Source organism: Phocoena sinus, chromosome 12 (assembly GCF_008692025.1).
Source record: "Phocoena sinus isolate mPhoSin1 chromosome 12, mPhoSin1.pri, whole genome shotgun sequence".
Classification (NCBI taxonomy): Eukaryota; Metazoa; Chordata; class Mammalia; order Artiodactyla; family Phocoenidae; genus Phocoena; species Phocoena sinus.
In genome coordinates this window covers 76,754,111-76,777,395 of record NC_045774.1, presented here as the reverse complement: position 1 = coordinate 76,777,395, position 23,285 = coordinate 76,754,111, and the positions used below count along the sequence as shown (strand labels likewise).

General features: G+C 41.8%; 1 protein-coding gene and 1 long non-coding RNA gene across 2 annotated transcripts in view; one reads left to right on the top strand and one right to left on the bottom strand.

The window, feature by feature from the left end:
* LOC116763463 overlaps window positions 1-19,177 on the bottom strand; it is a 72,910-nt gene extending 53,733 nt beyond the window's left edge. Inside the window, exon 1 of the long non-coding RNA XR_004352531.1 lies at window positions 19,134-19,177. This is a non-coding gene — a long non-coding RNA (uncharacterized LOC116763463). The remainder of the gene's footprint in view (window positions 1-19,133) is intronic.
* Window positions 19,178-19,198: 21 nt separating this feature from the next.
* IRAK1BP1 (interleukin 1 receptor associated kinase 1 binding protein 1) overlaps window positions 19,199-23,285 on the top strand; it is a 36,834-nt gene continuing 32,747 nt past the window's right edge. The window contains exon 1 of the mRNA XM_032651208.1: window positions 19,199-19,583. Coding sequence (XP_032507099.1) covers window positions 19,269-19,583 — 315 coding nt within the window. The 5' untranslated portion in view covers window positions 19,199-19,268. The remainder of the gene's footprint in view (window positions 19,584-23,285) is intronic.

Genomic DNA, 23,285 nt, shown 5'->3' with positions numbered 1-23,285 from the left:
TTTAGCATCTACCTCACTGTGCCCTGTTAGATCTCTAATGATTGACCACATCATAATCAAAACTTGTTATTTGTTGTCTTTTGGATAAAAGCCACTCTGACAGGTGTGAGGTAGTATCTCATGGTGGTTTTTATTTGCATTTCCCTGATGATTAGTGATGCTGCTCATTTTTTTACGTGTCTGTTCGCCACCTGTATGTCTTATTTGGGAAAATGTTTATTCAGTATTCAGGTCCTCTACCAATTTTTTTATCAAATCGTTTCTTCTTTTGATGTTGAGTTGCATGCGTTATTTGTATATGTTGGATATTAACTCCTTATCAGATAAATCATTTGCAAATAACTTCTCTCATTCAATAGGCTGCCTTTATATTTTATTGATGGTTTCCTTTGCTGTGAAAAACTTTTTAGTTTGATGTAGTCCCATTTGTTTATTTTTGCTTTTGTTTCTCTTTCCTGAGGAGACACATCCAAAAAAATATTGCTAAGGCTGATATCAAAGAGGGTGCTGCCTACATTTTCTTCCAGGAGTTTTATGGTTTTAGGTCTAAAATTTAAGTCTTGCTCACTTTGAGTTTATTTTTTTATATGGTGCAAGAAAGTGGTCCAGTTTCATTCTTTTACATGTAGCTGTCCAGTTTTTCCAACACCATTTACTGAAGAGGCTGTCTTCTCCCCACTGTATATTCTTGCCTCCTTTGTTATAGATTAACTGACCATAGACATGTGGGTTTGCTTCTGGGTTTTCTATTCTGTGCCATTGAGATATGTGTCTGTTTTTGTGCCAGTACCACTGATTATTAGAGCTTTGTAGTATAGTTTGAAATAAAGGAGTGTGATACACCCAACTTTGCTCCTTGTTCTCAAGGTTGTTTTGCCTATTTGGGGTCTTTTCTGATTCCATACAATTTTTTAAATTATTTGTTTTAGTTCCATGAAAACTGCCATTGGTATTTACATAGGGATTGTATTGAATCTGTAACTTACCTTGGGTAGTATGGACATTTGAAAAATATTAATTGCTCCAATCCATGAGCACATTGTATCTTTCCATTTGTTTGTGTCATCTTCAAGTTCTTTTATTTATGTCTTACAATTTTCTAAGTACAGGTCTTTCACCTCCTCGGCTAAATTTATTCCTAGGTATTTTATTCTTTTTTGATGCGATTGTGAGATTGTTTTCTTAACTGCTCTTTCTGATAGTTCATTACTAGTGTATATAAATGCAACAGATTTCTGTATATTGATTTTGTATCCAGCTCTTTTACTTAATTCATTCACTATTCCTAATAGTTTTTTTGGTATGTACTTACAGTTTTCTACAAATAATATCACTGCAAACAGTGACAGTTTTACTTCTTCCTTTCCAATTTGGATTGGAAGAACTCCTTTGGAGTTCTCCACCTCCTGACCTGCAAAGTTTCTGCTGAAAAATCAGCTGGTTTTCTTATGGGTGTTCCCTTATATGTAACTAGGTGCTTTTCCTCTGCTGCTTTTTAGATTCTCTTTTATCTTTAATTTTTGCTGTTTTAATTAGAATGTACTATGGTGTGGCCCTCATTGGGTTCATCTTGCTTGGGACTCTCTGTGCTTCCTGGACATGAATTTGTTTGTTTCCTATATCAAGTTAGGGAAGTTTTCATCTATTTTTTCTTCACATAAGTTCTCTGCCCCTTTCTTTCTCTCATCTCTTTCTTAGACCCCAACAATGAAAATGTTAGTATGCTTCATATTGTCACAAAGGTCTCTTAAAATGTTCTCATTTTTTAGAAATTTTTTCTCTTCAGCTTGGGTAATTTTCACTACTATGTCATCCAGTTCTCTGATCCATTCCATTATATCATCTAATCTACTTTTGATTCCTTCCAATGTATTTTTTTATTTCAGTTATTGTATTCTTCAGCTCTGTTTTCTAACTCTTCAGTAAAATTCCCACTATTTTTATCCATTCTTCTCCAAAGTTCGGTGAGCAACTTTATGATCACTACCTTGAACTCTTTATTGGGTAGATTGCTTATTTCCACTTTGTTTAGTTCTTTTTCTGAGGTTTTGTCTTGTTTCTCCATTTGGAACATATTCCAATGTCTCCTCATTTCGCCTAATTCTCAGTGTTTATTTCTATGTATTAGGTGAGTCAGTTACATTCCCTGATCTTGGAGAAGTGGCCTTATATAGGAGATGTCCTGTGGATCCCAGCAGCACACTCTGCTCTGGTCACCAGTGCTACATGCTCTAGGGGTGCCCTTTATGTGGGCTGTGTGGGCCCTTTTATTGTGGCAGGGCCAACTACTACAAATAGGCTGGTAGGTGGCTGTCCCACATTCCAGTTGGCTGCCAGACCCTGCCTTGTACTGTGGCTGCCGGCCCACTGGTGGGAAGGCTTCGGTCCTGGCACAGCTTGGCTAGGGGCACCTTGGGGCTAGTGCTAGCCTACTGGTGGGTGGGGCTTGGTCCTGGGGTGGCTCTAATTTGTAACTTTCAAGGTGAAGATATAATCATTAGACTTGGGAACTCTGTGTAAATTGGGCAGGGGAGACAAGTAAATAAATATGACTGGCAGTAATCTCCATGGACACAGCACACACTATGCCCACTATCCTGTTCTATATATATCATTTCAGGTACCAGAAGATGAACATCTGCAACCTCTAATAAAGCAAAAAACAAACATGGAAATAATGAAAAAAGACAAAAAGGAGAGCTATTTGAAGTGTCTGGGGGTATTTGTGAGATAAAATAGGATATTATCTCCCTTCATTTCTGGAAAGCCTGAATACAATTATTTTTTCTTAAAAAAGCAAACCAGAAGGCAGTATTAACTTAAGATAGTATTAACAAATATTTACCTTTTTCTAGTCACTCACTCATCCCTTAACCCTTGTCATTCAGTTCCTAGTGAAACAATCCTTTGAAAGTCACTAATGATCTTCTAAATATTATATTCAATAGACTTATCTCCATTCTCAAATTTTTTCCCATCTGTACCATTTGACATTATTAAGCACCTTTCCCTTTTTGAAAATTTTATATCCTGTGGTTGCACTCACACAGAGATAAGAAATCCTTTTTAATAAGTAATTAATTAAGTTTCTCAACATATGTTATCAATTTCTGTGTTGTTGTTTCTTCTATGCCATGCCTTCCCTTTGGACTTACTAATTTTTTAATTAATTAATTTATTTATTGGCTGTGTTGGGTCTTTTTTGCTGCATGCAGGCTTTCTCTAGTTGTGGCAGGCAGGGGCTACTCTTTGTTGTGGTGCTCGGAGTTCTCATTATGGTGGCTTCTCTTGTTGCAGAGCACAAGCTCTAGGCACATGGGCTTCAGTAGTTATGGTGCATGGGCTCAGTAGTTGTGGCTTGCAGGCTCTAGAGTGCAGGCTCAGCAGTTGTGGCGCATGGGCTTAGCTGCTCCACAGCATGTGGTATCTTCCCAGACCAGGGCTCACACCCGTGTCCCCTGCACTGGCAGGCAGATTCTTAACCACTGCGCCACCAGGGAAGTCCCTGGAATTACTAATACTACAGAGGCATATTCTATGATAATATTTTAGTGAGAGACTGTAACTGGTAAACTCCCTAAGTTTTTGTATGTCTGAAAAAATCTCTATTTTTCCCTCATTCTTGAGGGACAGTTTAACTAATACACACTTCATGTTCAATTTCATTTTTACCTCTGCATTTAGAATATACTACTCCATTCTCTTCTAACAGATTTTTTTTGAAGATGTACAGAATTGCCCATCTAAAGATGGGTCCTGTCAGACACTCCAAAACACACAATCAGTCCAGCAGAAATCCATCAAAAGATAAAAATAGTATATCTGGGACACCAAGCATGAGCAGGACAAGAGGCTCTGCCCCTTCATCTCCAGCCCTACCTCCTACCAAGGTGACAGCTTCCAGCAAACCTTGGGGAAAGACTGACTCATGCTCATGTCAGATCCAGCTCTTCCAACAAAGCCACTGGATACATACAGACAGTACAGGTACATTCCCATACAAGGACACTCCTTCGAGACCACAATAGGTTAACTGTTTCAAAAAATTTCACAGAGACAGAGAAAGTTAAGCAAAATGAGAAGACAGAGAAATTTTTCAATTGAAAGAACAAGAGCAAACTCCTGAAAAAGCAATTAATGAAACAGAAATGAAAAATTTACCATATAAAGAGTTCAAAGCATGAATAATAAGAATGCTAGCTGAATAAGGGAAAATAATAGATGAACACAATGAGAATTTTAACAAGGAACTAGAAAATATAAAAAAGAACCATTCAGAACTGAATACAATAATGGAAATGAAAAACACACGAAAAGGAATTAACAGCAGACTAGGTGATACAGAAGAACTCATAAGTGATCTGGAAGATAGAATAATGGAAATCACCCATAAGAACAGCAAAAAGAAAAACAAATTTTTAAAAATAGTCTAAGGGACCTCTGGGACAACACAGTACCAATATTCACATTATAGGGGGTCCCAAAAGGGGAAGCGATAAAGGGCCAAAAATGCATTTGATAAAATTATGGCTGAAAACTTCCTGAACCTGAAGAACAGATAGTGAGGTACAGGAAACACATAGGGTCCCAAACAAGATGAACCCAAACAGACATCATCAAAGACATATCATAATTAAAATGACAAAAGATAAAGAGATAATTTGAAAGGCAGCAAGAGAAAAACAGAGTCATATACAAGAGAAGCCCAATAAGGCTATTTTTCTGCAGAAAATTTGCAGGCCAGAAGAGAGTGGCATGGTATATTTAAAGTGCTAAACAGGGAAAACCTCCAACTTAGGAAAATCTACCCAGCAAGATAATCACTTAGAATTGAAGTAGAGATAAAGAACTTCTCAGACAAGGAAAAACTAAGAGTTCATCAATATTGAACCTACCATAAAAGAAGTGTTAAAGGATCTACTCTAAGTGGAAAAGAAAAGGCTATAACAAGAAATATCTATAGGAAAGGAAAAATCCCACTAGCAAAGGCAAATATATAGTAAAGGCTGAGGATGAATCAGATAAATAAGCTAGTATTAAAAGACAAAAAATGTAAAAATCAACTATAACTACAACAAATAATACAGGGATAAACATGAAGGTTAAAATATATCAAGAACAAAAAATGTGAGGGAAGGGAGTAAAAATGGTAGATCTTTCAGAATGTGTTTAAACTAAAATGACTACTAGTTTAAAACAAGTAGACATATTTATAAGTCAACGTATATGAACCCCATGATAATCACAACAACTCAAAAACCTACAATAGATACACAAAAACAAGACAGAAAGGGACACAAGTATAGCACTAAAGAAAATCATCAAACCACAAGAACCTAAAGAAAAGAACAGTAAAGAACTACAGAAACAACTAGAAAATAAGTAGCAAAAGGGCAATAAGTACATATACCTATCAATAATCACTTTAAATGTCAATGGACTAAATGCTCCAATCAAAAGACATAGGGTGGCTGATTGGATAAATTTTTTTAAAAGACCCATTTACACACTGCTTATAAGAGACTCACTTCAGAACTAAAGTCACACACAGACTAAAAGTGATATAATTGAAAACGATATTTCATGGAAATGACAAGAAAGAAGCAGGAGCAATACTCAGACAAAAAAGACGTTAAAACAAAGTCTATAACAAAAGATGAAGAAGGGAAATATATAATGATAAAGGGATCAATACAAGAAGAGAATATAACATTTGTTAACATATACGCACGTAATATAGGAGCATCTAAATATATAAGGCAAATATTAGCAGACATAAAGAGAGAAATTGACAGTAACACAATAATAGTGGAGGACTTTAACACCCCACTTATGTCAACAGACAGATCATCCAGACATAAAATCAATAAGGAAACATCGGTCTTAAATGACATGTTATAAAATAGATAGCTAGTGGGAAGCAGCCACATAGCACAGGGAGATCAGCTGGGTGCTTTGTAACCACCTGGAGGGATGGGATAGGGAGGATGGGAGGGAGACACAAGAGGGAGGAGATATGGGGATATATGTACATGTATAGCTGATTCACTTTGTTATAAAGCAGAAACAAACACAGCATTGTAAAGCAATTATACTCCAATAGAAATGTTTTAAAAAATGACATATTAGACCAACTGGACTTAATAGCTATCTACAGGATATTCCATCCAAAAACAGCAGAATACACATTCTTTTCAAATGCACATGGAATGTTCTCCAGGATAGATCACATGCTAGGCCACAAGACAATTCTCAACAAATTTAAGAGGATAGCAATTATATCAAACATCTTTTCTGACCACAGTGATATGAAACTAGAACTCAATTATAGAAAGAAAAATGGGAAAAACACAAACATGTAGAGACTAAACAACATGCTACTAAAAAACTATTTGGTCAATGAATAAATGAAAAAGAAAATCAGAAAATACCTGAAGATAAATGAAAATAGAAACACAATTTTCCAAAATCTATCAGATACAGCAAAAGCAGTTCTAAGAGGGAGGTTTACAGTGATATAGGCCTACCTCAGTAAGCAAGAAAAATCTCAAATAAACAACCTAACTTACTATCTAAAGGAATTAGAAAAAGAAGAACAAACAAAGCCCAAAGTCAGCAGAATGAAGGAAATAATAAAGTTCACAGAGGAAATAAAATAGAGACCAAAAAAAATTGAAAATATCAATGAAACCAAGAGATGGTTTTTGAAAAGATAAACAAAATTGATAAAGTTTTAGCCAGGCTCATCGAGAAAAAAAGAGAGAGAATCCAAATAAACAAAATGAGAAGTGAAAGAGGAGAAATAACTGATATCAGAGATCCAAAAAGTCATGAGAATACTATGAACAGTTATACGCCAAAAAATTGGACAACCTAGAAGAAATGGATAAATTTCTAAAAACATACAACCACTCAAGGCTGAATCAGGAAGAAATAGACAATCTGAACAGACCAATCACTAGGAGTGAAACTGAACTTGTAATAAAATAAATACATAAATAAATAAATAACACAACTCTCAGCAAATTCCATGACCAGACAGCTTCAGAGGGGAATTCTACCAAATATAAAAAGGAGAGCTAATACCTATCTTTCTCAAACTAGTCCAAAAAATTGAAAAGGAGGCAACACTCCCATTTTCATTCTACAAGGTCACATTATCATTAATTATTATTAATTAATTACCATTACCCTGACACCAAAAACAAAGACACTACAAAATAGAAAATTACAGGCCAATGTCTCTGATGAATATAGATGCAAAAATCCTCAACAAATATTAGCAAGCTGAATTCAACAATATACAAAAAGGATCATACACCATTGTCAGGTGGGATTTATTTCAGGGATGCAAGGATGGTTCAATATCTGCAAACCAATCAATGTGATACATCACATTAACAAAAGGAAGGATGACCAGGACCAGAGGACATAAGCAAGCTCAATGAAGAGGTTACTCAGACTCCCATGCCACTCACCAAGGTTGCACTATAACACCATTCTCAGCTCATACCAATGGTTATATAGGGCTTCTTGTATAAAATGCTAAAGGAAGAGGGAAAAGCCTGTGGTTTTATGGATAGGTTTATGGGTAGGCTGCCTAGATAAACAGGTTCTAGTTGGAAATGCAAAATAGCTGCATGACAATCATTCAACTGAATGACAGTGAAAAGCAAAATTTTCTCCAAGAGTGAAGCTTTGAACTGTGCACCTAATGATCCACTTTGTGTGGTGCTCTATAAATTCCTTATGGCTGAAAGCTATATAAGTCTTCTTTGAATCCTCCTCTATTATCCACTGTTATCAGTCAAACTGCTTAGTTTTAAGATAACATAAAACTCAATCAACCTACTTATGCATTAAAAAAAAGGCAGGTGAGATTTTACAATAAGGATACAGGAATATTTTATAGAACTCCAGGAGTGAAGACAGGACTAAGGAAAATTCTATAAACATAAATTGGAACTGCATTTGGATTCTTAATCTCATCTCTGTTCCTCTCTGAGTGACTTCCTCTCTCTTTTCTTTCCTTTTCTCTATACATTGACACACTGACATTTTCTGCTTCTCTACTAGAAATGGTATGTGAAAAATGGCAAATCTATTATCTCTCAAAGTTATATGTGTGTGTGTGTGTGTGTGTGTCATGGTCCACCATCTGGGAGATTGAATTTTTTAAGTTTGGTGTAAATATAGATTCCCATGAATAATAAAAACAAAAAACCTCTAACTGGCCTAGCTGGAATCAAGTGCCTATTCTGCATCTAATCAAATTGTGTAAAGTACAAAGTCAAGAGTCATGTTATTAAAAATGATTGCTAGAGGCTCAGCATTGACTCTAAAGGAGAACTAGGTCACTGTTAGCTGAACAATGGACATACTCTTATCATTCTCATTTTCCCAGTTCTCCTGACTAGAAGCCTTAGTCAGCTTTGGTTTATCCTTCTCTTTTATTTACTATATAGTTCTTTCACCATGAACTATTCCATTCTTCTTTCAAAATTAATCTTTTATCTATTCCATCTCCATTCCTACTTCCTTTGTCATTTTCCAAAATGACAGTCCAAAAAAAAGGATATTTATTGTAAAATCTGCATTTTTTTAACTACTAAATTTTTTTTTCTCGTTATAGACTACTGGTGTTTCTGCATTACTAGCTTGTGTTTTAGACTGAATTGTGTCCCCACCACCACCCAAATTCATACGTTGAGGTGCTAACCCCCAATATGATTATTTAGAGACAGGGTCTTTCAAGAGGAGATTAAGGTTCAATAAAGTCATTAGGGTAGAGCTCTAATCCAACAGAACTGGTATTCTTATAAGACAAAGAAACAGCAGGGATGCTTGCACACATAGGAAAGGCATGTGAGGACACAGTAAGAAGGCTGTCTGCAAACCAAGGAGAGAGGCCTCAGGAGACACTAAACCTGTCAACACCTTCATCTTGGATTTCTAGCCTCCAGAGAAAGCAAATTTCTGTTAAGCCATCCACTCCATGGTATTTTATTATGGCAGCCCTGACTAACCAGCGGTTTGCCTCTGTGTTCATTATGCAGTTTTCTTCCATTTTATTCTGGTAAGAGCTCACTAAACATTGACTATTCGCTTTTTACACAAATATTTTCCCCAATTTATTTGCCCCCTCATCTTTTTGTTTTGTTTCACATACTGAAGTTGTTTCAGAGTAGTCAAATTTTTCAGACCTTTTCTTACAGTTGCTGCATTTGAAATCATTCCTAGAAAGTTCTTCTCATTCCCAGAATTATATATATATTCACCCATGTTCTCTTACTATTTTTTTGTCATCTGAATTTTATTTTTAGTGCATGATGTAAGATCCAGATCAATTCTTTTTTCACATAGCCAACCAATTATCCCTGTACCACTTACTCATTTTCCCATTTATTTAAAACCTACTTTTATCATACCCTAAATATTTATATGCACTTAAAACTCCTACTGCTTCTTACTTATGACATTCATTCATTCAATAGTTCATTTTGGAGATTATATTTTTCCACATTTATCATTAAAGAAAAAGAATTTTCTACGAAATTCAAGAAACATTATTTTGGGTGACCCAAATTACTTAAAAAATTATGGTGGGAAAGTTTTTAAATTAAAATACTAACATATAATTGTTTTTAGCTAATAATAAACATCAAAATAAATATATACAAAACTACCTCACCCAGTAATGAGCCAAATGAAGGTGGGGGGGGTACCATCTGATTTAATTGAATTATACTAATTAGAAATAAAAGAAAAATGATAGAGAGGAAACCACCTGAAGATTGTCAGTTGGCTTGTTCAGGCTCCTTTCAAGAGAAAGGAGTTGTCCTTTTTTTTTAAATTAGTTATCCAAAAAAAAAATCTTTTTCCTCATGGTATAGGAGGTCTATTTTTGTACATCATTACTTATTGGTAAGAAGAAAACCTACTTAATGCAGGTAACTGGGTTAAGGATTCTGTTGTTGTGCCAAGCAAAGGGTATTGACAAGAACTAAGTAGTACAGGCCCTGTACTGTCCATGTTGTATGTGCTTTGCTACCGCTTGAGTTTGTGGGGCCTTTAGGGACTTTCCACCCCCTCACTTGTTCCCGTAAACCAATTCTTCTCCCTATCGTGCGCCACTCCTTCTCCCTATCGAAACCAATTCTTCTCCCTATCGAAACCAATTCTTGGAGTTTTTCAGTTGACGGGGACTTGCCAGACAGCGGGTAATTTTCCAGTTGCCCGTAACAGGTATACGCCCTAACCGCCACAATGAACAAACAACTATAACGGCCAGAAGGTGGGACAAAAGTTCCTAAGCCAATGAATTCAAAAGTCACCACATTTACCCAATCATTGTGAGAATATACCCGCCCTATGAGTAAATAAACCTATAAAAAGTATGTGATTCCGCTTTTAGGGGTTCCCCATCGGCCTCCTGCGTGAGGTTCAGGGAACCCCGGTGCATCGGCTCCTAATAAACCTCTTGCGTGTTGCAACGGCTCTCGACTCTTGGCGGTTCTTGGGCGAGTTGGAATCCCTCGTAGACCGCTTGGGTCTAAACATTTGGGGGCTCGTCCGGGATCCCCACTCGCCCCCGGGTCACAAGAACATCGGGAGTCGGAGGTATCAGGTAGGCTCGAGCCCAATTGTCTGTTTGTTTGTCGTTTGTTTGTTGCTAGCCGCCATTAGGAAAAAGCCGTGCGAACCGGCTTGCTGTGGAATCTGTATTGGACTCCTGGCTAGGCAGACGTGCCGAAAGCTGGTGTCCACGGGCCCCGGGGGACGCCCTGGTGGTCCATCTGGAAGGAGAAACAAATTTTGTCTCCCCTTCATCTGGTTCTGGCAGGTTATATAAGCTGCCATCTGAATTTGAGTTGGTTTCGGGTTTAAGTTCGCGGCGGCTGGTTCTGGCAGGTTATATAAGCTGCCATCTGAATTTGAGTTGGTTTCGGGTTTAAGTTCGCGGCGGCAATATCAATGTGTGTCTTTTGAAATTTTATTGTTTTTCTGTACTATTATCTTTCTTTTGACGGACGACAATGGGACAAACTATGACGACTCCTCTTTCTCTTACCCTAAGCCACTGGACCGAAGTTAGGGCTAGGGCCCACAACCTTTCGGTAGAAGTAAGGAAAGGAAAATGGCAAACGCTGTGTACCTCTGAGTGGCCTACATTTCAGACAGGGTGGTCACCCGAAGGATCTTTTTTGTTAGATAAGGTTGGGCTAGTCAAGTCTAGGGTCTTTAACACGGGACCCCACGGACACCCAGACCAGATACCATATATCTTGGTCTGGGAAGATCTAGTTCTCTCCCCGCCTCCGTGGGTCCGGCCCTTTGTTTCCTCAACAGGCACGTCTGCATACGCTCCAGCACAATCGGAGATATTGGCCCTGAAGAAAACCCCAGACACGGAAAAGTCATCTGCTGCCCCGGACCCGCCAAAGGCGATATATCCTGACCTGCAGTCTGGTTTGCTTCTTCTAGATTCCCCACCTCCTTATCCTCCGGCCCTAAATCCCATGTCGCCCCTAGGACCCCCAGCTTCACAACCCTCCGCACCAGTAGGGCCACCTGTTATGGCGGAAAGGGGGGGTCCCTCGGCAGGCACCAGAAGCCGGAGGGCTGTTTCCCCGGATTCTACTGCTTTACCCCTTAGAGAATATGGCCCCCCCGATAACCACGGGAATAGGCCCCTTCAATACTGGCCCTTTTCCTCCGCAGATCTTTATAATTGGAAGATGCATAACCCTACTTTCTCTGAAAACCCACAGGCTCTTACTGCTCTAATAGAGTCTCTTGTCTTCTCCCACCAACCCACCTGGGATGATTGTCAACAGCTCCTCCAGACTCTCCTCACAACTGAGGAGAGGCAACGGGTTCTCCTGGAGGCTAGAAAGAATGTGTTAGGCGCCAATGGACAACCTACCCAGTTGCCTAATGAGATTGATGCCGGTTTTCCACTCGTCAGGCCGAATTGGGACTTTAATACCCTGGAAGGTAAGGAGCACCTGAAAATGTATCGCCAGGCTCTGGTGGCGGGTCTCCATGGAGCGGCCAGGCGCCCCACGAATTTGGCTAAGGTAAGAGAGGTAACTCAGGGGCCCCAGGAATCGCCAACCGTGTTCCTAGAACGCTTAATGGAGGCTTTTAGACGATTCACTCCTTATGATCCAACCTCTGAGGAACATAAGGCCACCATAGCAATGGCCTTTATTGACCAGGCGGCCCCTGATATTAGAAAGAAGTTACAAAGGCTGGATGGCCTACAAGGTTTCTCCCTTCAGGACTTAGTAAAAGAGGCAGATAAGGTATATAATAAGAGGGAGACAGAGGAAGAAAGGGAAGAAAGAAAGCAGAAGGAACAAGAGGCTCGTGAGGTAAGATGAGATAAGAGGCAAGAAAGACATTTGAGTAAGATACTGGCCACTGTAGTCAGAGGAGGAAACAGTAGAGACAGAAATAGACAGGAAGGGCGAACAACGGATAGAAGGCGGCCATTAGACAAGGACCAATGTGCCTACTGTAAAGAAAAAGGTCATTGGGCAAGAGAATGCCCTAAAAAAAGGAACGGGGGAAGGCCAACCAGAGATAAAATCTTAACATTGGAAGAGGAAGATTAGGGAAGTCAGGGCTCGGACCCTCTCCCCGAGCCCAGGGTAACTCTTAAAGTGGAGGGGGAACCCGTCCAGTTCTTGGTGGACACCGGAGCCCAGCACTCAGTCCTCCTTCATTCAAAGGGCCCCCTTTCAACTAAAAGGTCATGGGTCCAGGGGGCCACTGGAAATAAGCAGTACTCATGGACCACCCGAAGGACAGTAGATCTTGGGGTGGGACGAGTAACCCACTCATTCTTGGTCATACCTGAGTGCCCATACCCTCTGCTAGGTAGAGACTTACTCTCTAAGGTGGGGGCCCAAATCCACTTTCAACCAGAAGGGCCCACCATAAATGCTGACAACCAAGGGAGATTACTCCAAATCTTGACCATGAAACTGGAAGATGAACACAGGATATATGAAACACCCTCGCCTCCACAAGCTGACATGCAGGATTGGATGACTAGGTTTCCACAGGCTTGGGCAGAAACTGCCGGTACGGGAATGGCAAAATATCGGCCCCCGGTGGTGGTAGAACTTAAAACAACCGCCACCCCAGTGACGGTCCGCCAATACCCCATGAGTAAAGAAGCCCGAGATGGCATCCGTCCTCAAATACAAAGGTTACTGGAATTAGGGATCCTGGTAAGGTGCCAATCTGCATGGAATACCCCTCTTTTGCCAGTTAAAAAGCCAGGAACTAATAATTACCGACCGGTACAAGACCTACGAGAGGTAAATAAGCGGGTGATGGACCTCCACCCCACGGTACCCAACCCCTACAATCTCTTAAGTACTCTTCCACCTCAGCACACTTGGTACACTGTTTTGGATCTTAAAGATGCTTTCTTCTGCCTGAGACTTTCTTCTCTCAGTCAGCCTTACTTTGCCTTCGAGTGGAAGGATCCAGCCTCTGGGATGTCAGGCCAGCTGACATGGACTCGCCTGCCACAAGGATTCAAGAACTCCCCCACCATTTTTGATGAGGCTCTCCACCAGGATTTGGCATCTTATAGAGAATCCAATCCCCAGGTAACTCTACTTCAATATGTCGATGATATTCTTTTAGCTGCTGAAACCCAAGAGGACTGCATCAAGGGAACCGAGAGGCTGTTAACAGAACTGGGAACATTGGGATATCGGGCTTCAGCAAAGAAAGCACAAATATGTCAACGACAGGTTAGTTACCTGGGGTACTTGTTAAAAGGAGGACAGAGATGGCTTTCGGAAAGCAGGAAAGACACTGTTGCCCGGATACCGGCCCCCAAGAGTCCCAAACAAGTTAGGGAATTTTTGGGGACGGCCGGATTTTGTAGGCTATGGATTCCGGGGTTTGCTGAATTAGCAGCCCCTTTATATCCCCTGACCAAAAATGGCATCCCTTTTGCTTGGGGTGATAAAGAACAACGGGCTTTTGACCGAATTAAACGAGCCCTACTATCAGCCCCGGCTCTGGGGCTACCAGATGTTACTAAGCCTTTTCATCTGTACGTGGCCGAGAATAAAGGCATCGCAAAGGGAGTACTAACTCAGAAACTGGGCCCCTGGAATCGCCCGGTTGCGTACCTATCAAAGAAATTGGATCCTGTGGCAGCAGGATGGCCCGCCTGTTTAAAAATAATCGCCGCGGTGGCCGCTTTGGTCAAAGATGCTGACAAACTGACTTTGGGGCAGAACCTAACGATAACAGCCCCCCATGCATTAGAAAGTGTAATTCGCCAGCCACCCGACAGATGGCTAACAAATGCCAGGATGACTCATTACCAAGCCCTGCTGTTAAACTCAGATCGTATTAAGTTTACCTCAGCCACAGGACTCAACCCGGCCACCTTGCTACCCGACCCTGACCTGGAAAGCACTACCGTCATCCATGATTGTCAGGAAGTACTGGCTGCAGCACACCGTAGCAGACCAGACTTGATGGATCAGCCCCTCCCCAACGCCGACGTTACCTGGTTTACTGACGGAAGCAGTTTCCTAGAGGAAGGTAAGCGTCGGGCGGGAGCTGCCGTGGTAGACGGGAAAGAGGTCATCTGGGCAGCCGCATTACCGCAAGGGACATCGGCCCAACGGGCTGAACTAATCGCCATGACTAGAGCATTGGAACTAGCAGAAAACAAAAAGGTAAACATCTATACGGACAGTAGGTACGCATTTGCTACCGCCCATGTCCATGGGGCCATTTACCAACAAAGAGGGTTGCTCACCTCGGCGGGCAAAGAAATTAAAAACAAAGAAGAAATAGTGGCACTGCTAGCTGCCCTCATGCTCCCCACTAAAGTCAGCATCATTCATTGCCCCGGACACCAGAAGGACAATACCCCGGTGACAAGAGGCAACAACATGGCAGATAGGGTGGCACGAGAAGTGGCTCTACGGGAAATCATACTAGAACTATCAGATGAGAGTCCTGGGAAACCAAATGATAGGGGAACAATTACCCCAGCCATAACTAAAGGAACATTATCTCCTCAACAAGCAAAATCCATGCTACAACAGATTCACAGATGGACACACTTGGGAACCAAGAAGATGGTATCCCTATTACATAAGACAGGTTATGATACCTCTGGATTAACCAAAATAGCTGAGCAGATTGCACGAGAGTGCATTCCATGCCAACAGGTAAACTCCCATAAAGGAAAACTTGAGGTCGGAAAAAGGCTCAGAGGAGACCGCCCAGGAGCCTATTGGGAGGTCGACTTCACTGAAATATGCCCTGGAAGGTACGGTAACAGGTATCTTCTAGTTTTTATAGATACCTTCTCAGGATGGGTAGAAGCTTTCCCGACGAAGAAGGAGACAGCTACTGTGGTGGCCAAAAAGATCTTAGAAGAAATTTTCCCCCGGTTCGGGGCACCAAAGGTAATAGGATCAGATAATGGTCCCGCCTTCGTCGCCCAGGTAAGTCAGGGTGTGGCCAAATACCTGGGGACTGATTGGAAATTACATTGTGCCTATAGACCCCAGAGTTCAGGACAGGTAGAGAGAATGAATAGAACTCTAAAAGAGACCCTAACTAAATTGTCCATAGAGACTGGCGGTACAGATTGGACGGTGCTCCTTCCCTTAGCCCTGTTCCGGGCTAGAAATACCCCCTCCCGCTATTATCTTACTCCATTTGAAATACTATACGGGGCCCCACCTCCTCTTTTTACGCTAAGGGAGAAATTAAGTCCTGACTGCCAGAATAACACTGACTTATATGCTAGGCTGTTGGGACTCCAGTTGGTCCAAAAGGAGGTGTGGTCCCAGCTGGCAGAGGCTTACCGACCAGGAACACCAGCAGAGGCTCATCCCTTCCAAGTCGGAGATTCCGTGTACGTCCGTCGGCACCGAACCCAGACTCTAGAGCCTCGGTGGAAAGGACCATACATCGTCCTGCTCACCACCCCCACGGCTATAAAGGTAGACGGCATCGCTGCGTGGATCCACGCTTCACACGCGAAGGCCGCACCAGCATCTGCAACATCGGAATGGCGAGCCCAAAAGACCAGCAACCCGCTCAAGCTCAAGCTTCTGCGATCATCAGATTTATAACTTTAACTTTGTTACCCCTACTGACTGTGAGTAATTTTAGTCCTCACCTGCCCCAGCATTTAACCTGGCAGGTAATTTCCCAAACTGGAGATGTAATATGGTCTGTTAGCCATACTGCTGCTCCTTGGACCTGGTGGCCAGACCTTTTCCCCGATGTTTGTAAATTAGCCATAGGAGCTCCCAATTGGGACACAGCACACTCCCATGATCGTCAAAATGCCCCATCCATACCCGGTCGGACCGGCCAATACGGCTGCCAAAACTCGGGTACGCGACAGAAACTTAGCAACCCTACCTTTTATGTATGCCCGGGATTTCATCGCCATAGGTCCCTAAATTATCAATGTGGGGGAAAGGAACATTTTTATTGTAAAAGCTGGGGGTGTGAAACCACAGGAGACACCTATTGGAAGCCCACCTCTGGCTGGGACTTTATTAAGGTGACAGCCAATTATACACACCCAACCAACCCCTTAACTTATAGGCCTGAATGTACTAAATGGTGCCATCCCCTTAAGATTTCTTTTAGTGAACCAGGAAAAAAAGATAAAAAACTGGATAAATGGCCATTCATGGGGAATCAGGTTTTATAAAGAAGGATATGATGATGGATTACTAATGACCATCAAACTAAAAATTGAAACCCCTACTCCAGTTCCTATAGGCCCCAACCCTGAGATAGGGCACTCTTCGCTACCTTTGGCCCCTCCCACAGCGTTACCAGAGATAAGAAACCAAACTTCTGAGCCAAAAGGAATAACAATCAAGCCCAAGACCCCCCGGGACCGAATGCTCTCATTGGTCCAGGCGGCTTTTGAGGTTTTAAATGCCACAAACCCGGAGGCTACCAAATCATGTTGGCTTTGCTATGCTGCTCCTCCCCCTTATTATGATGCTATAGGATATAATTCTAATTATAATAATGTTAACACTCCAGATCAATGTCGATGGAAACAAGAAGGAAATAGTAAATTGACCCTGGCCTCAGTATTAGGAAACGGTACATGTGTAGGAACGCCCCCCTCGTCCCACCGACATCTTTGTGCCAATTTAAGCCTCCCACAGGGCTCAGGGTATCTCCTCCCTCCTCCGGATGGATGGTGGGCATGTAACACAGGATTGACCCCCTGCATTTCTTTAGAGGTCCTTAAAGCTTCAACCGATTTTTGTGTGTTAGTTCAGCTGGTCCTCAGACTCATTTATCATTCAGATTCATCCTTTCTAGATGAATATGAGGGCAGAGGAAGGTTTAAGAGGGAACCCATAACACTCACCCTGGCTGTACTCCTAGGACTAGGAATGGCAGCCGGGGTAGGAACGGGTACAACAGCCCTCATCCAACAACCCCACTATTATGATGCCTTAAGGCAAGCTGTAGATGTTGACCTCCGGGCATCAGAAAGTTCCATAACTCAGTTAAAAGAAACCCTCACCTCGCTTTCAGAGGTGGTAATGCAAAACAGGAGGGGATTAGATCTGCTGTTCCTTAAGGAGGGCGGACTATGTGCTGCACTAAAAGAAGAATGCTGTTTTTATATTGATCATTCTGGGGCTATTACTAAAACTATGGACAAACTTAGGGAGCGCCTGGACAAAAGACAACAGGAAAGGGAAAATCAAAAAGGATGGTTTCAATCATGGTTTGATAAATCTCCCTGGCTTACTACTTTAGTTTCCACCTTGTTAGGGCCCCTCATTATTTTATTGTTGCTTTTAACTTTTGGACCATGCATTCTGAATCGCCTGATAGCCTTTATTAGAGAACGCATTAGTACGGTACAAGTTTTAATGCTAAGGCAACAATACCAAAACTCGCAAAACGAAACTGAAATTCCATGATTGAAATTAGTTACAAAAAAAAAAAAAAGGGGGGGAATGTGGGGCCTTTAGGGACTTTCCACCCCCTCACTTGTTCCCGTAAACCAATTCTTCTCCCTATCGTGCGCCACTCCTTCTCCCTATCGAAACCAATTCTTCTCCCTAACGTGCGCCACTCCTTCTCCCTATCGAAACCAATTCTTGGAGTTTTTCAGTTGACGGGGACTTGCCAGACAGCGGGTAATTTTCCAGTTGCCCGTAACAGGTATACGCCCTAACCGCCACAATGAACAAACAACTATAACGGCCAGAAGGTGGGACAAAAGTTCCTAAGCCAATGAATTCAAAAGTCACCACATTTACCCAATCATTGTGAGAATATACCCGCCCTATGAGTAAATAAACCTATAAAAAGTATGTGATTCCGCTTTTAGGGGTTCCCCATCGGCCTCCTGCGTGAGGTTCAGGGAACCCCGGTGCATCGGCTCCTAATAAACCTCTTGCGTGTTGCAACGGCTCTCGACTCTTGGCGGTTCTTGGGCGAGTTGGAATCCCTCGTAGACCGCTTGGGTCTAACAAGTTTCGCCTCTCCTTATTCAAGGCCAGAACCATTCCAGGAATTTTAGAGAAAATTCAAGCGACTTGAAAAGCATGCCAAAGCTTTAGCTATTACTACTATCCATTATTTTCTGCTTTCCATATGGCAAACACTTTATAACCACACTGCAAATGTGAATGTATTATCAACACGGCTTTATAGACGATGAAACTGAGATTCGAGGAATCATAAACTTCCAAGATCAAACTAGTAAAGAGCTGTTCATTCCAACACAAATCTCTGGCGATCCAAGGTGCTGCGCGGTCCAAAAAGGTGTGCCCAAGTAAAATGGTAAAGTCAGACAAAAGGAAAGACAAAGCTGTGACAATCGCACCCTGGCATCAGAGAAAGATAAAAGCGCCGCGGGGCCTATCAGGAAACTTCCGAGGCAGGCAAGGTACGTGGCCGGCCGAGGCCGACGGAGCGCATGGAAATGGGAGCTCACTGAGAGGAAGGCCGCAGAGAAACCTCGCTACGGTTTATAAAAGGCGTAAGGTAAACAAGTTAAAAACCAGAGTGACCCGCTCAGCCAACAACTTGTAAAGGAGACGCTTTAAGACGCTCCGCAAGGATTCAAGTACCTCGCGCCACGAGCTCCTGGACCTCCAACCTCATCCCGGCATTCTTTGCGCCGCGCAGGAGCAATCCCTGACGCGCTTGGACCGCTGCGGCCGCCGTAGGCTCTGAGTTGCTATGGAAACCCAGCTGCCCTCACTATGTCGGTGCAACAGGCCCCTCAGTCCCGGGTATTCGTGGAACTGGTTCCCTGGGCTGACCGGGGCCGGGAGAACTATCTGCTCTCGGGCGGAGAGACGCAGCCCGGCCTCCGCCGCCCTATCTCCTCAGCGCAGACCCAGACTGCCACCCGCGAGGTGCATGTAAGCGGCACTGCGGAGGTGTCTGCGACCCCCGACCGGGCGCAGGTGGTCGTGCAGATGAGCAGCACCAAGGAGGCGGCAGCCGAGGCGAAGAAGAGCGTTTGCCGCCGCCTGGACTACATCACGCAGACCCTCCAGCAGCAGGGCGTGCAGGTGAGAGCTCCGCGGGCGAGGAGCTTCTGGCCTGCCCAAGAAAACCCGGCGGCGGGGGTTGGGGGGTGGGGAGCGTCTGGGACACTTTTGTGTCATCGGTGGCATTAGAAGGCACGAGGACCTGGCAGAGTGAATCTTTGGCCCATCTTTTTTTTTTTTTTTTAATTGGAGTATAATTGCTTTACAATGGTATGTTAGTTTCAGCTTCACAACAAAATTAATCTGTTATATATATACATATGTTCCCATATCTCTTCCCTCTTACGTCTCCCTCCCTCCCACCCGTTTGCGTCTCCCTCCCTCCCACCCTCCAGGCGGTCACAAAGCACCAAGCTGATCTCCCTGTGCTATACGGCTGCTTCCCACTAGCTATCTACCTTTCGTTTGGTAGTGCATATATGTCACAGTTTACCCTTCCCCCTCCCCATATCCTCAAGTCCATTCTCTAGTAAGTCTGTGTCTTTATTCCTGTTTCACCCCTAGGTTCATCATGACATTTTTTTTCGTAAATTCAATATATATGTGTTAGCATACGGTATTTGTCTCTCTCTTTCTGACTTACTTCACTCTGTATGACAGACGCTAGGCCTATCCACCTCATTACACATACCTCAATTTCGTTTCTTTTTATGGCTGAGTAATATTCCATTGTATATATGTGCCACATCTTCTTTATCCATTCATCCGATGATGGACACTTAGGTTGTTTCCATCTCCGGGCTATTGTAAATAGAGCTGCAATGAACATTTTGGTACATGACTCTTTTTGAATTATGGTTTTCTCAGGGTGTATGCCCAGTAGTGGGATTGCTGGGTCATATGGTAGTTCTATTTTTAGTTTTTTAAGGAACCTCCATACTGTTCTCCATAGTGGCTGTATCAATTTACATTCCCACCAACAGTGTAAGAGGGTTCCCTTTTCTCCACACCCTCTGCAGCATTTATTGTTTGTAGATTTTTTGATGATGGCCATTCTGACTGGTGTGAGATGATATCTCATTGTAGTTTTGATTTGCATTTCTCTAATGATTAGTGATGTTAAGCATTCTTTCATGTGTTTGTTGGCAGTCTGTATATCTTCTTTGGAGAAATGTCTATTTAGGTCTTCTGCCCATTTTTGGATTGGGTTGTTTGTTTTTTTGTTATTAAGCTGCCTGAGCTGCTTATAAATTTGGAGATTAATCCTTTGTCAGTTGCTTCATTTGCAAATATTTTCTCCCATTCTGAGGGTTGTCTTTTGGTCTTGTTTATGGTTTCCTTTGCTGTACAAAAGCTTTGAAGTTTCATTAGGTCCCATTTGTTTATTTTTGTTTTTATTTCCATTTCTCTAGGAGGTGTGGCCCATCCTTCTTGATGAAAGTAATTATCAGCTGCAGAGACTTGTAAAATAAAAGAATTCAAATTGAATGGGGTTTTATTTGGCGATATTTGCTGTAATAATTTTGTTTTTAACGTTGAAATGACGAAGTGTTAAACATGAAATATTAAATGTAAATGCTTGCCTAAGTAGTGTGCTAGACACCAAATCATTTGTTTTATTCTGCACCACGGAATTAGCAAGTGAAAAACAGGGCTTCCTCCCAACCTGGTAAAGCTTTTTTTTTTTTTTTTAACCATCTTTATTGGAGTATAATTGCTTTACAATGGTGTGTTAGTTTCTGCTTTATAACAAAGTGAATCAGCTATACATATAAATATATACCCATATCTCCTCCCTCTTGCGGCACCCTCCCACCCTCCCTATCCCACACCTCTAGGGGGTCACAAAGCACCTAGCTGATCTCCCTGTGCTGTGCAGCTGCTTCCCACTAGCTATCTATTTTACATTTGGTAGTAGTGTATATATGTCCATGCCACTCGGTCACTTCGTCCCAGCTTACCCTTCCCCCTCCCCGTGTCCTCAAGTCCATTCTCTACGTCTGCGTCTTTATTCCTGTCCTGCCCCTAGGTTCTTCAGAACCTTTTTTTTTTTTAGATTCCATATATATGTATTAGCATACGGTATTTGTTTTTCTCTTTCTGACTTACTTCACTCTGTATGACAGACTTTAGGTCCATCCACCTCAGTACAAATAACTCAATTTCGTTTCATTTTATGGCTGAGTAATATTCCATTGTATATATGTGCCACATCTTCTTTATCTATTCATCTGTCGATGGACACTTAGGTTGCTTCCATGTCCTGGCTATCGTAAATAAATAGAGCTGCAATGAACATTGTGGTACATGACTCTTTGAATTATGGTTTTCTCAGGGTATATGCCCAGTAGTGGGATTGCTGGGTCATATGGTAGTTCTATTTTTAGTTTTTTAAGGAACCTCCATACTGTTCTCCATAGTGGCTGTATCAATTTACATTCCCACCAACAGTGTAAGAGGGTTCCCTTTTCTCCACACCCTCTGCAGCATTTATTGTTTGTAGATTTTTTGATGATGGCCATTCTGACTGGTGTGAGATGATATCTCATTGTAGTTTTGATTTCCATTTCTCTCATGATTAATGATGTTGAGCATTCTTTCATGTGTTTGTTGGCAATCTGTGTATCTTCTTTGGACAAATGTCTATTTAGGTCTTCTGCCCATTTTTGGATTGGGTTGTTTCTTTTTTTGATATTGAGCTGCATGAGTTGCTTGTATGTTTTGGAGATTAATCCTTTGTCAGTTGCTTCATTTGCAAATATTTTCTCCCATTCTGAGGGTTGTATTTTCATCTTGTTTATGGTTTCCTTTGCTGTTCAAAAGCTTTTGAGTTTCATTAGGTCCCATTTGTTTATTTTTGTTTTTATTTCAATTTTTCTAGGAGGTGGGTCGGAAAGGATCTTGCTGTCATTTATGTCATAGAGTGTTCTGCCTATGTTTTCCTCTAAGAGTTTGATGGTGTCTGGCCTTACATTTAGGTCTTTAATCCATTTTGAGTTTATTTTTGTGTATGGTGTTAGGGCGTGTTCTAATTTCATTCTTTTATGTGTAGCTGTCCAGTTTTCCCAACACCACTTATTGAAGAGGCTCTCTTTTCTCCATTGTATATTCTTGCCTCCTTTGTCAAAAATAAGGTGACCATATGTGCCTGGGTTTATCTCTGGGCTTTCTATCCTGTTCCATTGATCTATATTTCTGTTTTTGTTCCAGTACCATACTCTCTTGATTATTGTAGCTTTGTAGTAGAGTCTGAAGTCAGGGAGCCTGATTCCTCCAGCTCCATTTTTCTTTCTCAAAATTGCTTTGGCTGTTCAGGGTCTTTTGTGTTTCCATACAAATTGTGAAATTTTTTGTTCTAGTTCTGTGAACAATGCCATTAGTAGTTTGATAGGGATTGCATTGAATCTGTAGATTGCTGTGGGTAGTATAGTCATTTTCACAATGTTGATTCTTCCCATCCAAGAACATGGTATATCTCTCCATCTATTTGTATCATCTTTAATTTCTTTCATCAGTGTCTCATAGTTTTCTGCATACAGGTCTTTTGTCTCCTTAGGTAGGTTTATTCCTAGGTATTTTATTCTTTTTGTTGCAGTGGTAAATGGGAGTGTTTCCTTAATTTCTCTTTCAGATTTTTCATCATTAGTGTATAGGAATGCAAGAGATTTCTGTGCATTAATTTTGTATCCTGCCACTTTACCAAATTCATTGATTAGCTCTAGTAGTTTCCTGGTAGCATCTTTAGGATTCTCTATGTCATCTGCAAACAGTGACAAGTTTACT